The sequence below is a fragment of the Dysidea avara genome, chromosome 15 (genome assembly GCF_963678975.1).
Source record: "Dysidea avara chromosome 15, odDysAvar1.4, whole genome shotgun sequence".
NCBI lineage: Eukaryota > Metazoa > Porifera > Demospongiae > Dictyoceratida > Dysideidae > Dysidea > Dysidea avara.
Genome location: NC_089286.1, coordinates 4,645,550 through 4,662,238, shown reverse-complemented (window position 1 = coordinate 4,662,238; position 16,689 = coordinate 4,645,550). Strand labels below are relative to the sequence as shown.

Here is a 16,689-nt window from a genome sequence, read left to right as displayed (position 1 = left end):
AATGGATATAAACATGGCTGACTCAGAGAACACAACAAGTAGTAATGGATGATCAGTGTTCTCTACCTGCTCCTGTCTGGGTAATTTTTTTTTTGTATGAAGTTTGTATTTTTGTCTAGTAGGTTGCTCTGAGCATTCAACTTTAGGGGGTGTGAAAAGTAGTGTTAATGTTAGGGTTAGGGTAAGAGTTCAGCTTTTATTTATAAGGTAGAAAACATACTACTGTGGTAGCTGGCAGCAGTGGTTATGCACCGTAACTCAAGTGTGGAGGGTGTGGGGGATCTGCATTAATCCAAACTTTTCAACATACTTTGTTCAAGTTTTTTTTATTATTGGTTAAAGTTGATTTTTAAAAAATTGTCCTGTCTGGTTGGGTGTCCCACATTGATATTCCTTATTTAGGGGCGCTGAAGTAATTATGTGAAGCCGTACAATGCCCATTTGTCACTATTAAAATTAGCCCACGTGCTTAAATAGCTATTTTAGGGTGGTGGAGAACTCTGCTTGTGAACCATGTAGTCTACATTTAAAGAGTTCTTATGATAGTCTTTAATGTTGTAGCTTAGCATGCCAAGTTCCGTGAAATCACCCGCTTTAATTTCGTGGCTATTAAACTCTGAACTTACGAGCCAATTTAAAAAATAACTCACCCCAAAAACAACCTAGCGCTAAGCCGCCTTGGCTCTTATGGTTTCTCACCTTGTAGAACAACTCTATGGAATCCTTTTTAACGATAACAACGTGGAAACTGGTTAAAATGCAAACCCGCATTTTTCAACAAGTGATATCACGCCCGTCAACAGCGAATCGCGAAAAATCTTTCCATAGCCCTGTAAAGAAACGCTTCACCAGTGCCTCTGCCAAATTTTGAGAGTCTATGGTAAGTAAATATGGAGTTATTTCACGAATTGTGAGACAGTGTAACTGGCCAGGGCGCGCTCCGTAAAGCAGTAATCACGCGATGACAGCTGGTGTTGTTCGCTGTGAAGTTACCAGAGTTTTGACAAGGTGATGAAGTCAGTACGTGAATATCGTTACTTGTATTAGCAATAGTAGCCTGACAGTCTGATAGAGCTGGTTCTTTCAATATTTCGAAGCGCTTCGCTTTGTTCTATTAGTTTTCCGTGTTTTTTCGTGCATGACCACAAACGTGATGTCCCATTGGCCTTGTAAGGCTTCATTTGATTACTTCAGCGCCACCTTAATGACATTCCAGAACAAGTATCATCTCCATTGTGTCTCTGCTGACAACTGTTCACAGAGTGGTTCACACAGAAACTGACAACAACTACAATCAGATCTAGACTGTTTATCTCAATTGGCTGAAATTTGGCAAATGTCTCAATGTTAATAATGTGTGGTCATGAAATGTACCATCTATCACTTAATGGGCATGTATTAGACGCAAAAACTGAACACACGTATACTCATATATTGTTAATAATGCTTCCAGCTACAGGACATTAAGTCATCAAGGTGTTACAAATCTTATAGTTTACAATTGTTCATCCTATAATAATATGTATCTTGTTTGGGACCCTTATAGTCCAGTGCCTAAGCCACAAAATCGTTTACTTTTTGATAAAAGCACCAAATTTTTTATGGGGTTTGTAGCACATGTACTAAGTGATTTTAGAAGGGAAGGCATTAAAAAGTCCTTTGGAACCCTATTTTTTGGACCTTGACAACAACTATTTGTTTACATGGAAAACAATCAATATCCTATTAGGTTAAAGGCTGGATCTAGTATTAGACCAGTACAAAGCCTGCAGCTGCAACATGATGGCCCATTAAAATGCCACATGAAACAAATTGTTTTCTCAGCCTAGCAGTAAACAAAATGACTGAAAATGCTATTTTCAAGGTGTTTTATTAAAGTTTTGCATTTCCAATACACACAGTTCTGTAGTATCATGTACTAGGATCATCCTGATGTGTATCATTTCTTTATCAAAAGGGTATAACAAAAGTTATCAAATGATGAACTTTTAATTGGTTACATGTGGACATAAAATTATTGAAATCCTTCTGTATATGCATAAATCAAGCAATTATCCTTGTAATGTGATCAAATCTAATTAGTATTGTAGAGATAACTTGTTGTTTAGTATATACTCTGATATTCTAATGATTTTATGTCCACCTGTAACCAATTAAAACTTCATCATTCAATAATTTTTGTTATACACTTTCGATAAAGAAATGATACACATCAGGATGATCCTTGTACATTATACCACAGAACTGTGTGCATTGGAAATGCAAAACTTTAATAAAACACCTTGAAAATAGCATTTTCAGTCATTTTGTTTACTGCCAGGTTGAGAAAACAATTTGTTTCATGTGGCATTTTAATGGGCCATCATGTTGCAGTTGCAGGCTTTGTACTGGTCTAATACTAGATCCAGCCTTTAACCTTTATAATAGTATATTGATTGTTTTCCATGTAAACAAATAGTTTTGTTGCCAAAGTCCAAAAATAGGGTTCCAAAGGACTTTTTACATGCCTCCCCTTCTAAAATCACTTAGTACACGTGCTACAAACCCCATAAGAAATTTGGTGCTTTTATCAAAAAGTGAACGATTATCTCAATTAGAGGGTCTTAGGTGCTGCACTATTACCAATGAGTACATATCAGCTCATTGGAAAAACACGTGTACAGACAAGGGCAAGATGTATGGGTATTAGCACATTATATTAGTGTATACTACTATGATAGAATTTCTACAAATTGGGCCACTCTAAGAGAATGCCATAAAATTGCTAGGTTTTCCGTTTTTACAGAGCTGATGTAGTAAGTATGAAGACACACACTCACCACCATCAATAAGTGTAAACACCACAACATGTCAAAACAACTACTTCCTAAGAACTATCATTGATTAGAACTCATTATTGACAAAATGACTGATAAAAAATTATTTCTAGTCAAAATCTATAACTAACTAACCATTTATTATGTCCCCCCTGGGCATAATCAGTAAACAAGTGCACTGATAATAATAATAACAACGCTTGCACCAGTCAGTGTAAAAATTTCCCAACAAAAATGTTTCTCCCTATTTCTACCACATGCACATGAATCAGTGTTTGAACATAATTACACATTAAACATGATGTAATGGCTAAATTGATCCTTATATAATTAGTACTTGACATTAGTTGCAATGATATATAGCACCTTTTCTAGTGACTATATTTGTGAAAAGGGGTCTTCCACACATCCATATCAGCATTTTACCAACTTTGACTCCTTGACCACAAACATGTAGTCTTGCTGAAAAGGTGGAAATAATTTACTCCATTGAAAATGCCTCACATGACACAAATTAAAGATCTGTTTAATGAATAGTTTTGTTGTCTTTGGATACTATAGCCAGTGGTACACATGCTATCGTTTGACCTCCTCAACCAGCTCATTGTGTAATATTATATGTCCCCACTCCAGCCAGTGTCCACCTTCCTTGTATTGGTCACTCCACTGTACACTTCAACTGGTATGGAACTGAACGATGATTAGGAGACATCTCATCATGAGAACAATACCAACCTACATGTATCCTTCATTATCTGGTCACCAGTTGATTTAGACAGATGACCTTATTACATAGTGACTTATCAAGAAGGTGGCTACATTATACAGGTCAGTTTGTACACATTATCAAGTTGACTACTACTGGTAGGCAACTTTACGTACAAAGAAACCTGCCATCTAAAGTTAAAAACTTTTCCCCCAAAGGTTTACAAGTCACACTGTAAAATTTGTGTGTGTGTATGTGTGTACGTGAACGTGTGTGTATGTAGCATGTAAGCAATGATGTGTTGTATGACTTTCTGAAATACTGAGGAGATGTGTAATGTTTGTAGAGCCGCCAAGTGTTCACTCAAACAATTATACATATATATCGAACGCCATTTAATAAGGATCACAAGACATACACGTGCACATGACTACAATGATTTGAAGTGTTCAGTTACAATTAATTTTAATAATACAATAACTATACTACTGTTCAAGTGTTACAAGATGTTGTACTCATCTTGTCAATTTTCAATAATAACTAGCTAATGTTTTGCTAGACACAGAACAGCTGCTACGTGCTACTGATAGATCATCAGGTGGGTGGGTCTCATGATCATGTGATCACATGTCACTCCCTTGTTGGCTCATTGTAAAAGGAAAGAAGTTCTTATAAGTATCTACCCTTTGTTGGCAACTGCAAAAATCTTTGATGGTGACCTCTAGTTATGGTGTTGCTGCACATTAGCAGCTAAGCGGAAAAAAAAATCGTTTGCTTTTTGATAAAAGCGCTAAATTTGATACAACTTTTGCTTAATGAAACGTGCTCAAGGGACGTATGGTTTCAACAAGTGTTCTATTCATTCTTCAGCAACGTACACCATTCTGCTGTGGTGTTTTTGGAACCGTTAACTCATGATGTACTCCTTCTTTCCTAAGGTAAGTACTGAGTTCAGTTGATGTGTATTCTCCTCCATTGTCAGTACACAGGGTTTTAATTTTGCCCTTGTACAAATTTTCTACTAGAGTTTTCCACTCTACAAACTTTTGGAATATCTGACTCTTACTTTTCAAAAAGTACACTCACACATACCGAGTATGGTCATCAATAAAGGTAAGAAAGCAATGACATCCACCAAGAGATGATGTCTTAACCTTGCCACAAACATCACTGTGGATAAGCTCAAGTGGCTTGCTTGCTCTCTTCCCTCCAGTAGTTGGAAATTGCTTTTTATGAATTTTACCATCAACACAAGACTGGAAAAAAAATGAGATTTCTTGATGGGTCATAGTTAAAGCCATTAACAAACTTGTTTTGGGCTAGTTTCTCTAAATTTCTTGACCCTAAATTCCCAAATCTACAGTGCCATATATCCTCAACCGATTGTTTTGTCTTAGTGTCTGTCACATTGGATTGGTACAGACAATAGTTTTGTTACAGTTAAAATAAAATAATTCCTCATGCAGACTTGATACCAATACCAATAAGCTAGCTTACATTCATCAAGGATTTGGCAAGTAGTGCCTTCAAATTGAACTGTTTTACCATGTTCAGTTACAGCTGGCACACTCAGTAAGTTGTAAGACATACTGGGTATATGCAAAACATTGTGTAACTTATGCTTTCCACTAGGTAACTGACTTGTGAGAGCAACAGTCCCACTTCCAATTCCATCAACTTCATACCCATCTCCTAACTTGACTTTCAAGGGAGTCTTCAACTTCTCATATTTGACAAAATCAGATTACTTATTACACATGTGACATGTGGCTCCTGAATCTATAATCCTTGCTGCTCTTCCAAGACAACTTGTCATGGCATGTTGTACAACTAACCCAGCACTCTCACTGTCAGAGCTACTCTCAACTTGTTTACTTTCAGCAGCACTAGCCTTTTGCTTGAGCTTGTAATCTCTTTTATCACCAGAGTAATTTCTACAAAACTTCTTTATATGGCCAAGCTTACCACACTTGTGACATCTGAGACGTTGTTTTTTAACAAAAACCCTTTGCTCACTAAGATCAGCACCTATTTTTTCTTTTTGTTTTCTCACTGCAAGTAACAACCTTTCTGTTACAATTTCCATTTCAGTTTTGGAACATTTTCATTGGCTTCAAGTGCAGTAACTAGTGCACTAAAAGCAGCGGATTCAAGCAAACTAGCAAGTGAATGAACAACACGATCTTCCTCACTAATAACATGCATCTCCCACGCTGCAGTTAGCTCATTGAATAATTCAGTCATAGCTCTAATGTGATCTTGAACAGATTCTCTGTAATGTATGGAGCTTGTGACGTAAAGCTAACCTGTTCACCCAGGTTTTCTTTTGGAATCGATCCCTTAGCTTCTTCCAAACCACAACAGGGTCTTCTGGATTGCCTAGCAAATACAGTAAAGATGGTTCCACTGCCGACACAATGGTGACCAAAGCACGATCTTGTCTAATCACTAACTATTCCCCATAGACTATGGGGAATAGTTAGTGAAACAGAGCATCCCCCTGGAAATGAAGAGGCTGCTGATAGGCAAGTTAAATTTGTGGCTAGACAAGATCGTGCTTTGGTCACCATTGTGTTGGCAGTGGAACCGTGACCATCTTTACTGTATTTAGGGTTCCAACTCAAAATAGAAAGGTGCTTCCTTTCGTTGTTTCTGGTGATTTTCACACAGATTGACCTTTAAAATAAAGCAAACAAGTGCTAATTTATTATTGGATTGCTTGTAGCATTGGGTATCAGCATAAATTTAGCACACAAAACATACAACTTGAAAAGTGGTCACGTGACCAAAAATATCATAATAGTTAAATTGGGCATGCAGCTTATTAGATAATCACTGTATTTTAGGGTGACTGAAGTCACAATTATAGTGTATTTTCTTGCCTTATAATGATAATGCATCTTGTAGTGCTATAGCACATCCTTTATGGCTGTAATGGGATTGTTGGCCACGTGACTACTTTTAGGGTATTTACAGTTAAAACTGCACTGATATCGAAAGTAATAAACAGTTTAATAATATATTAGCACTTGTTTGTTTCATCTTAAGGTCAGCCTGCATCTAAATGATCAGAAATAATGAAAAAGGCTGAGGCATCATTTTATTTTGCAGTAGAAATCCTATATGAAGGAATTTTTGGTCATGTGACCACTTTTTGGATATTTACATATGTTAAAATTGTGCTGATAGCGACTGCTGCAAACATTCCAGTAACAAATTAGCACTAGTTTGCTTTATCTTAAAGTTATTTCTGTGTGAAAATCTCCAGAAAAAAACAAAATGAAGTACCTTCCTATTTTGAGTGGAAACTCTACAGTGTATTTGCTAGGCAATCCAGAAGCATAGTCCATCACGAATAAGTGCCATTTGACATTGCACTCTCCACGTAGCATAGTTCATACTATTCAAAGGTACAATAACAGCTACTTTTTGCTCTTTTGCCATTGTTCTTCCACTACGTACATGTGGCAAGGAACTTTGTTCATAACTTTTGCTTTGCGAAGAGGCGGGCGGCACGAGTTTCACTTCTCCGATCTGAACCTATATTGTACAAGCGAAGGTGCTTTTTGGTATGTCACCAAAATGAGCTTGTTTCTCGTGATTTTGCTGCTGGCAACACGTTAACAGGATACGGATACGCAAGATTGCGCGCTATGACGAAACTACAGCCCCTCCCATGTGAACGCATAAACGAATTTCAAGAATGGGTCTGTGGCAATCAAAGAATCAAATTCCAGAGCTGAACGATGTAACTCTATCAGGAACTGTTTCCATCGGAAATGATCTGGGGAGCGGTGCCTACGGCAAAGTGTATAGTATTCAATATCTAGAAAAGAGTTACGCTGCCAAACAGATTCATCCTATCTTAATCGAAGGAGTCAACCCTGAGGATAGAGAGGCGATCAAAAATGATTTCGTTAAAGAATGTCTCCGTTGTAGCGCCATCCATCATCCCAATGTTGTGGAATTTGTGGGCGTGAACTACTCGAACCAGTCAGGTATAAGGTAAATGCGGGTATTTCCGGACAGCGTACAATTCCGGACACTTTGGTACCTTTATCAAGCTAGCCGAGGAACGAAACAACGGATTGCCTTGAAATTTCTGCTGTGAATAGCTATTCTTATAGGGATTATAAAAATCGAAAAGTGTGTTCTAGTTGATTCATTCTTGGGTGCTATACACGAAGTGTCCGGAATTGTGCGCTGTCCGGAAATACCCGCATTTACCTTACCGATTATGGTGATGGAGTTGATGGAGACCAACCTAGATTCTTTCATAAGGAATAATAAGTCGAATATTGCAATTAAGATGAAGATTTCCATCCTGCTTGATGTATCGTGTGGGTTGACCTTTCTTCACACCCGTGATCCCCCCGTAATTCATCGTGACTTGTCTTCCAAAAACGTGATGCTGACGAGTAAGCTGGTAGCGAAGATAGGAGATCTGGGAGTGGCTAAGGTGATAAGAGCTGACAGAACTCAAACTAAGAGTAGGTTGACCACAGCTCCAGGGTGTCTGGATTTTATGCCTCCGGAAACGTTCGTGGCTAACCCAGAGTATGGTTTTGCAGTGGATGTGTTCTCCTTTGCTGGAATAGCACTTCATGTATTCAGTGAAGAATGGCCCAGCCCAGGTAGATTTTAATTTGTAATATCTTGCAACTTTCAGCATTCATAGTTTTGCACAACTGTATAGCTACAGTGGAAAGCCAGAGTTTGAAAAGCTGTACATGTGAGATCAAAAGTAGCGGCCCAAATCATGTCATCAGTAAAATTAATTCTAATGATATCATGGTAATGATTCGCCACCTTTGGCTTCACAACTTTTGGCTGTTTCAAAGGCCATGCACACACTGTAAAAACTGAAGTGTCCACTAGCTGGATCCAATACAGCAGACACAGTGATGTCCATATTTGAATGTCCAGAGATATCTTCAGTTTTACAGTGCACTGTATTTGCAGCTTGACTGTTTTTTTTTGATAGAAATATCGCTTGTTTTGCAAACCACAATTCAGTCGACAGCTTTGCGGCTCATTTTTCTTCTATATATTATGATGAGGAATACTGAATAGTCAGCAAGAACAATAATATTATAGAGTACATTAATATTGAGGAAATCAGTGTTGCCATGAGTTTAGACCATGCACTCCAAATAAGTTCTCTGTTTCCCATCCACCGCCTGCATCTGCCAGCTCTAAATATTCCATTATTCCATATCTTTCCATTATTTCCGGTTATTCTTGCAAACCGACAGGCTCAGTAAAAGCCATCTCAGCTCACATGTCAGCAGTGCTGCACAAACTTCATGTTTGTGTTATTTTTCCAAAAGAAGGAACAAGCTTTTATGCAGCTTTTTATAGCTGTGCCAGACAAATAACGACTTGAAAAGCTGCTAATCTTCTAATGAAATAATGGATATGGACTGCCTGCCCGCATGCAAATATATCTGAGTCCAGGATGGGAAACAGAGAATTTATTTGGAGCAGCCTTATTTAAGCAGGGTACACTTTAGCTCTTTTTATTATAAACTACAGATTACTATAGTACTAGGCATTCTAGCCCAATTTGTCATTGCAACGTTGACTTTGTAATAGTTTATTGTTTATTCTGTTGAGATGGTAACACAACTATCAGAAAATTGTTGTGTGTAGTTGAAAGTCGTTACAGTCTTTCACTGAAGTAAATATTAATCAACACCTTCTGTCTGACAACATGTTTTTAAAGTTTCAAAGTTTGCATAAAGTCCGCATGCAATACAAACCTTGAAAAGGTTTAAAACAACACAAAATTCACCTAGAAATAGCTCACATGTCAAACTATGATTTTGATGTTCAGTGTTTGCACAAGAAGCCATATACCAACTTTTATCTTCCTGAGAAATTGGATGATTGAGCAATCACAAGTTAAATGCACATGGTTAAGTTGTGCCAGAGTTCTTCTATTGCAGAATTTATGGAAAATTTTATGCTAAAAACTTGTTACAAAACTCTTCTACTGTTATATAAATCTACACACTGATTTTCAGCTTATTCCATGAAGCATGCAGTTCATCATATTACAAAATAACATGTCTTTTTAATGCAAATATTATTAGTCATAACCAAGTGAATCTGCAGAACCCTTCCTGCTATACCCAAAATGTTGTTTGCGTTTTATGTGCGACAGTTTCATTAAAGTCTGCAAAAAAATAAATCCACTTCAGTTGAAATTATATGGACTACTACACCTAAGATCTAGACATCTGTGATTTTTGATTTAAATGAATACAAAACTATATTTGCATGAAAATATTGTTGTTATCATTAGTGTATGCCAAGAACACTAATAGTGTTGTAGGATTTTTGCAAAGCATATCAAATGATGAACAAATACAGTAATATATTATTACTATCATCCATTATTAAAAAAAATAACTTATCAGCAGGCAATGGCCTGTTCACTTAATCTCTAGTTTCTACTGGTGGCTTTCCAGCACTTGCTAGTAAGAAGATAACTTGAAGTTTGTCAAAATGGACTTGTTAACACAAAAAGTGCACTCAGTGTATTACTAAAAAGGAAAATTAGTAAGAAATAAATTTTTGGATACAATGCCTTCATCGCATAATAGCCATAAATGTGTTGAAACGTTCATGCTGTTCTTATTCAACTGATTAAGTGTGAAGTAAGTATAATGATGGATAACATCATGTCTACAATGCACTAATATATAAAGAGCTCATATCAGTTTTCTAATACTACTGTAATTGATCAGCTCTTACTCATGTAAGTATTCTAAACTAATTTCAGGTGTTCAAAAGGCAAAAGATCCTCAGACTAAGAAGCTTGTGGCACTAAGTGAAGCAGGACGACGTCAACAATATTTAGATAAGATGACGGGAGGAGCTGAAGTTACAACACTACGGCAACTGGTGGAGAGGTGTTTGGATGATGACCCAGATGAGAGGCCCCCAATACAAGAGGTGAAGGAGAAGATTGAACCAATGGTGGTAAGTATCTCGCATATAATATGTATTATGCATATGTACTGTATATTTTATCTACAATTTTATTTATGGCACCAATACTGTGTCTATCATAATTACTAGCATGTGTCCATACCAAACAGCAAAGCCATGGTGTGGCCTTCAAAATACAGTGAGGAGTTAACAATCAGGTCATAAGTTTTAGAAGTGCATAGCACTATGTATACAAGTCTCTAAATTCAATACAGTGTGTTGTTGTGTGCATGGAAGTATCCGTACTGCAGTAGTAGGAGAGCACCTTAACTATTAATGAGCAAGATATATTTGCTGTGATGAAAGATGTTGGCAATTACCCACAAAGAGTGTCTAGAATTTGCTCTCTGTTTATCAGTGGTGGAGGAAGGACTAAATGCACTATCACAAGTAAAAGAAGGTATATTCATCACACTTGTCACTTAAAGGGATACCTTGTGTGCTGTTATATTCACACACGGTGGCCTGAAGGAAGTTTTCAAAGCAAAATCAAAAATAAAAAGAAACGCCACAATGATATGGCGACATTTACAATTCACTCATGATAACACACATATAATGTACTAAGCAATTATTTAAATTATGTATATCGTGTTGTTTCTAATCATTGTTGTACATAGCTAACATAAATGAGTATAACAGGTTTGAGTCATTGTAACAGGGATTCATGATTATCAATAACATCTGGGTGACGAATCTCCTCGAGACTATCACACATCTGCAGAATCATCTTCACTGTTATCATTGTTGTCTTCTTCAGACTCTTCCTCATCTGATTCCTCTTCCTCTAGGAATTTTTCCCATCGTCCAAAGTAGGGAATGCAAAGCTAACAGTGTCACTTCAACTGTTATCTAATCTAAGACCGGATGAACCCATTAACAGCAAACTATGAGTTAGAAGTGGTGTACTCAGCTGTTTCTTCAAGTCATGCTGCACCAAGCTCCTTCATGAATGGTAACAACAGATCCAGCAGCACTCCAATTGCTCAGAAAAGTTTACCAGAATACCGATCTTCAAATCTCTGCTGCAGGTAACTTTTAGCCAGTTTATTCACAGCTGGTCGGAGCAGATGTGTTGTGTTTGGTGGCAGCAGTGCAACCAAATTATTGTTCTGCTATAACAGTGTATGAATTGTATCAGTAATCTGGCCTTTGAAATTATCCATGATGCTGCATTGCTATCTTGTCTTTGCTCTAACTGACTCAACATAAGGCAGGATGATATTGTTAATGTACTGTGCCACGGTCTGTTTGTTTGACCAGTATTTTGGTGCACGTGTGATATGCCACCCTGCCAGAAATTTGTACTTGGGATGGCAGCATGTAATCTTTCCTTTGTATATTAACTGCATTCACTAACCATGGTCCACATTGAAGATGGATCAATTCAGATACCGGTATGATCCCAGTTCATTATTAATCCTGAACGTATTTCTTCCATTTCAACAGTCTCCACAACTGCATCTAGGGACTGTATGTTGTTACACCAGCAGTAAAGGATTTGATGCTGGCTTTACATCGAGGGGGTACTGGCTTTACAGCAACCAACTTTGCTGTGCAAAAAACTTTTTCTACACCATGAAGCCATAAAGTGAAGTATACTTTCTGATTTTTGCATGTTGAGAACCAGTGTATATATGTGTATGCGCATGGCTCTGCTGAAAATCAGTTTTACTGAGTGGATTCCCTGTGTAAATATTACGTTTGCAACATGCTGTCAGTATAATTGATGCCTGCAGGTAGGTCTGTCTCAACCTCTCTATTCGCAGCTAAAATGTCATCCTAGTGGAGGGGGCCTTGTAGGACTTGGCAGGCTATTTTTTCTATGCTTAAAACAGTCGAACAGTGTACTCATTCTTGTGTAAAATATTGCTAAAACTTAGCATCAAACTGCTAAACGGTTTTTACGAGTACAAGATATTCGTGGGCATAAATATTTGGTGTAATTTAATTTTGTTGGTTGAGGCAACTACAAAATATTCTTACTGTCAAACATTTCTACAGTATTTTTATTTGATACATACATGCATGTTAAAAATAATATCTTTTAGCTACGATATTCAATATTATTCAAACTCATTTTGATTTGTTACTTTAACAGAACAGTCCCTTTCCACTCTAATAGTGCAGTCATAGAAGCTTTTAGAACTTTCTAAAACTTCCTAAACCATAGAATGGTTAAACATTAGCTTCATTCATAACGTTAATTTAAGATAAAACTTCAATTTGTATGGTAAAAGGGAAGTAGATAACTGGCAGCTGTGTCACAGTAGTTAGAGACGTAAGTGTTGTGACAGTATGATTTTAGCACTAGGCCTATAAATTTAGAGCACTTTTATTTCTCTGTAATTATTGATTGTTTGTATTATTACTAAACTAAATTTAAAATGAAGTAGGGATTGGTATAATCTAGCTACATGCTACAAAAAGTATGGAAACAAGCTCAAAAATGTTACAGCTGAAATGAGAAACGATCCAGCGATAGAAAGTAAAGAAACAAGATTAGACTACTTGCTAAAATGAGACACACTTTAATGCCTAATTTTGGCCAGCATCCTGAAATGAGCCCATCAACTTAGCCTAAAGTAGGGATCAAAGTGTGTCTCATTTTAGCAAGTAGTCTTGTTTCCTTACTTTCTATTGCTGGATCTTTTCTCATTTCAGCTGTAACATTTTTGAGCTTGTTTCCTTACTTTTTGTAGTATGTGTATTATATGAATCCCTACTTCCTTTTGAAATTTTATTAATAGCTATTTTGTTTACTTTTTATGTCTAGCTAGCTAGCTATATTATACTCTTTGCTTCTTTAAGCAGCTATCTTTTACCTTTGTATGCAATAAGCGCATCTAAAATAATTATTAAAATAATAACTATCGATTTTTTTTGCTGATTTTGCAGTTTTGGGGGTTAATTACCAGTGAAAATTTATCCTTGAAATATTTAGACTTCCATATAGTCTAATACATTTTGGGAGTGGTTGCAAATCCACAAAAATTCTATTTTTAGTAACATTGTTCAACCTCAAAAAATCTGCCCCTCAAAATATTTAGGCCATACGGTACACCCGTTCACCCACATCTTGCGCACACGTACTCACACTATGCTAAAATCACATGTTTGGGTTGTGGTGCGTGCTGCAACTATTAAGCGCTGAAACTATTAATTATCCTTTGAGAAGCTGGAACAAAAAGCGAATGAATGATGAAAGCAAACAGCATGGTGCAGTGGACAGAACGTAATCGGAACAACAAATTCGTGAATCTGCTGTCATTACCTTGGCTGTCTGAAATTTCTGGAGCCATACACATAGTGCAACCGGGTCTTACAGCAGACAGGCAGGCAGATGAAATCCAGATGAATTTCAAAACTTTTAAAACTCACTGTACATCGAAACACTTGACTTTTCGCTTCGTTTAACCAAGGTACAGCATCATGTACAGCAGTACTATGTAAGCAGTACTAATGTAGGTTTTCTCAGGTAAAACTTATTGCAAGGCTGCTTTTTAAACTGTGAGAAAATATGAAACCATATGATTTCTTACCAATCCCTGGTTAGAAAATTCTTGTATATTGCTGTTATTTGTAATTTAATTGTCTAGCAGCTGTATTATTAGTTTTACCTGTGGTGTTGTGTCTAACTTAGCACTCTTGTAGCTTGGCTTGTTAACAGCCGATATCAATACAGTAATAATTTACATTGGAATTTGAGTCCAAGTAAATTTTTGTGCATGTTCTTGTCATTCTGGTGACTGTTGTAACAGATTATTTCAATTGTGTTTTGGATTTTGGTTCATATAATTCCATACATTCATTAAAATAAGCTGTTTAACCTGTAGATGTGACAATAATTGCACACATGTAATTTTAGAAAATAACTTGTAATCTTTATCACGTAATAAAAATCAAAACAAAAATTTGCTGCATTAAGCTATATATGTAGTTGTTCACTGCACCATCCAAATTTTTGAATGGATTAAATAAAGGATATACAAGTTGAGACGGTTTTTCTAAAGTGTTTAAAAAGAAAAAATGTAAGATACATAATCAAGGTTGAATACGTGTAGCTTGATAGATGCTGAAGCACTTAACCCAAGGAAAATTTCATTACGAAAATACATTTCCATTGTATCATGACAAAGTTAAGAATTATCGAAAAAAATGTTGGTTTTGCCATAATGCACAATCTGTAAATTTGTACAGTTCATAAATTACACTATGTTTAGCAAATCGATCAATTATTAATAGTTTTACCATGTGTCAGCTAGTAAATGGCACACATCATGAACTCCTGGGTACTGCATGGTCTACCTTGATGTACCCCACATGCACATTTAATATGACTGGCTCTGCCTAGCCTGTATAACACATGCACTTGAAGTTTTATACTTAGCTAGCTTCTAGTAAGCATGCATATTAGAACAAAATCTTTTCTTACCATGACATAGTTGTAGCAAACTCTGCTGCAATTCATGACCTAGGGTCAGCGCAACTTGTCATATCTAACAGTCCTCACATAATATTCATCAGTAAAATTTTCTACTTACAATGCATATTATTACTTGTGCATGGAGCTTCATACCTTTACTCATGGTGCATGGTAACATTGAAACATTACAACTACGTATGATGTGTAAGGCTAGAACACAACTTGATCATTGTTTTTCCATCAAAATAAATACTGCTCTCAGCTATAATACCATTGGTCACTGTAAAGCTATTGAATTAACTAAAAGTCAGTTGTGTAATTAATTGGACTAACATATTGTGATGCATACAGTCATAATTACTACAAGTTTACCAACAAAGCTCCATTTCTTTTATATCCATTATCATCCTGTCTGGCTAACACCCACAACAACTATAGCACCTGACCTCTGATGCATATGTAACTGAATAAGTGATTCCTTCATTTAACTGAAACTCTCACCAGGCAAGTTGTATCATTTTCTGAACTAATTATCTCACAAAAATGGCAATAGTCATCTAATCGTTCTAAATAAACAAACAGCTATCTGTTAGCTTTTCTTCTGAACAGGATTATATTGAAAACAATTAAAATGTGACTGACACATTAGACTAAATGCATTTGTCACACTCAAGTTTTATGAAAGGACTAAAACAATTGAAACAAATTCTGTTCACTGATGACCTGACGTCTAGATAGTAATTTGAATGGGTCTGTATCTAGGTTAAAACCATGGCATGCATACTATTTGTTTACAGTGATAAAAGCAGAAAGCAAATATTGTCTGCAAGGCAGACACTCACTACAGCTGACCCCTTCCCCTAGTAGTTGATTGCCTCAAGTCTATGTATTGGTGTTCCCAAGTAATATTCTTTATTCCCTGTTGAGAGTAGCGGCTGAGTGTTAGTACAAGATGGGCTCCAGGATCAGCCAGTGGTTAGTTACCAGGCTTACTGCATTCTTAGAGGGATGGAGGACTTACAAGCTCTGGATTCATGCTGCCCAGCTAGCCCACTGGAACTCCCTGAGGAACTGTGTAGGATCGTGATCCCACTACAATGATGAGAATGGGACAAGTTCCTGAGAGGCTTTATCCAATGTTAACTGATGGGATTAGAAAAGGTTTCATAGTGGGTTTAATCCTTGCAGGTCCCATCATGGCTTAGAATTTCCTCTGCAGAGGAGCAACCACAGGTGTTTTAGAGTACATAGTGTTAGTGTGCTGCAAAGGCAGAGGGTGCTGGACACATTCACACGGGACGGTTCTACTATATTTACAGTTATTTTGGGGTAGTACTAAAGAGCACACCAGGGATATGGAAATTGATCATTGGTCTGTCCTCACCCAGCAGTGAAAAGTGTTAATGATGGAATCAGTGTTTCAAAGTGCTCCTTATTATATATACACATGTAGGATACCATTTAAGGAGTGGCATGCAGCAATGTTATACTGTTGTGTATATATGTGTCATCAGAGTTGACTACAAGATGTTATACAATTCTCACAAAGCAGAGGAAGCCAGGCTGACTTAAAATTTGAATGCCATTTGGTGGGTACAATGACAATTACCTGGGTGGGAGCCCAGGCTCTGCATTATGCAAAAAGACACCAAGCACTATGAACTGAAGACCAACCTTTTAGCTTCCAAACTGCAAGCCAGAAACACAGAATTGAAAGCTCACCAAAACTTTAGAAGCCTGTGCTA

At 36.9% G+C, this 16,689-nt stretch overlaps 2 protein-coding genes across 2 annotated transcripts in view; one reads left to right on the top strand and one right to left on the bottom strand.

Moving 5' to 3' along the window:
• Nucleotides 1–7,201: 7,201 nt before the first annotated feature.
• Nucleotides 7,202–16,689, top strand: part of LOC136245688 (uncharacterized) — a 35,971-nt gene continuing 26,483 nt past the window's right edge. Inside the window, exons 1-2 of the mRNA XM_066037176.1 lie at nt 7,202–8,156; nt 10,310–10,509. Coding sequence (XP_065893248.1) covers nt 7,760–8,156; nt 10,310–10,509 — 597 coding nt within the window. The 5' untranslated portion in view covers nt 7,202–7,759. The remainder of the gene's footprint in view (nt 8,157–10,309; nt 10,510–16,689) is intronic.
• LOC136245689 (sodium/calcium exchanger 1-like) overlaps nt 10,935–16,689 on the bottom strand; it is a 32,246-nt gene continuing 26,491 nt past the window's right edge. The window contains exon 13 of the mRNA XM_066037178.1: nt 10,935–15,510. The gene's annotated coding sequence lies outside the window, so the exon portion shown is untranslated. The remainder of the gene's footprint in view (nt 15,511–16,689) is intronic.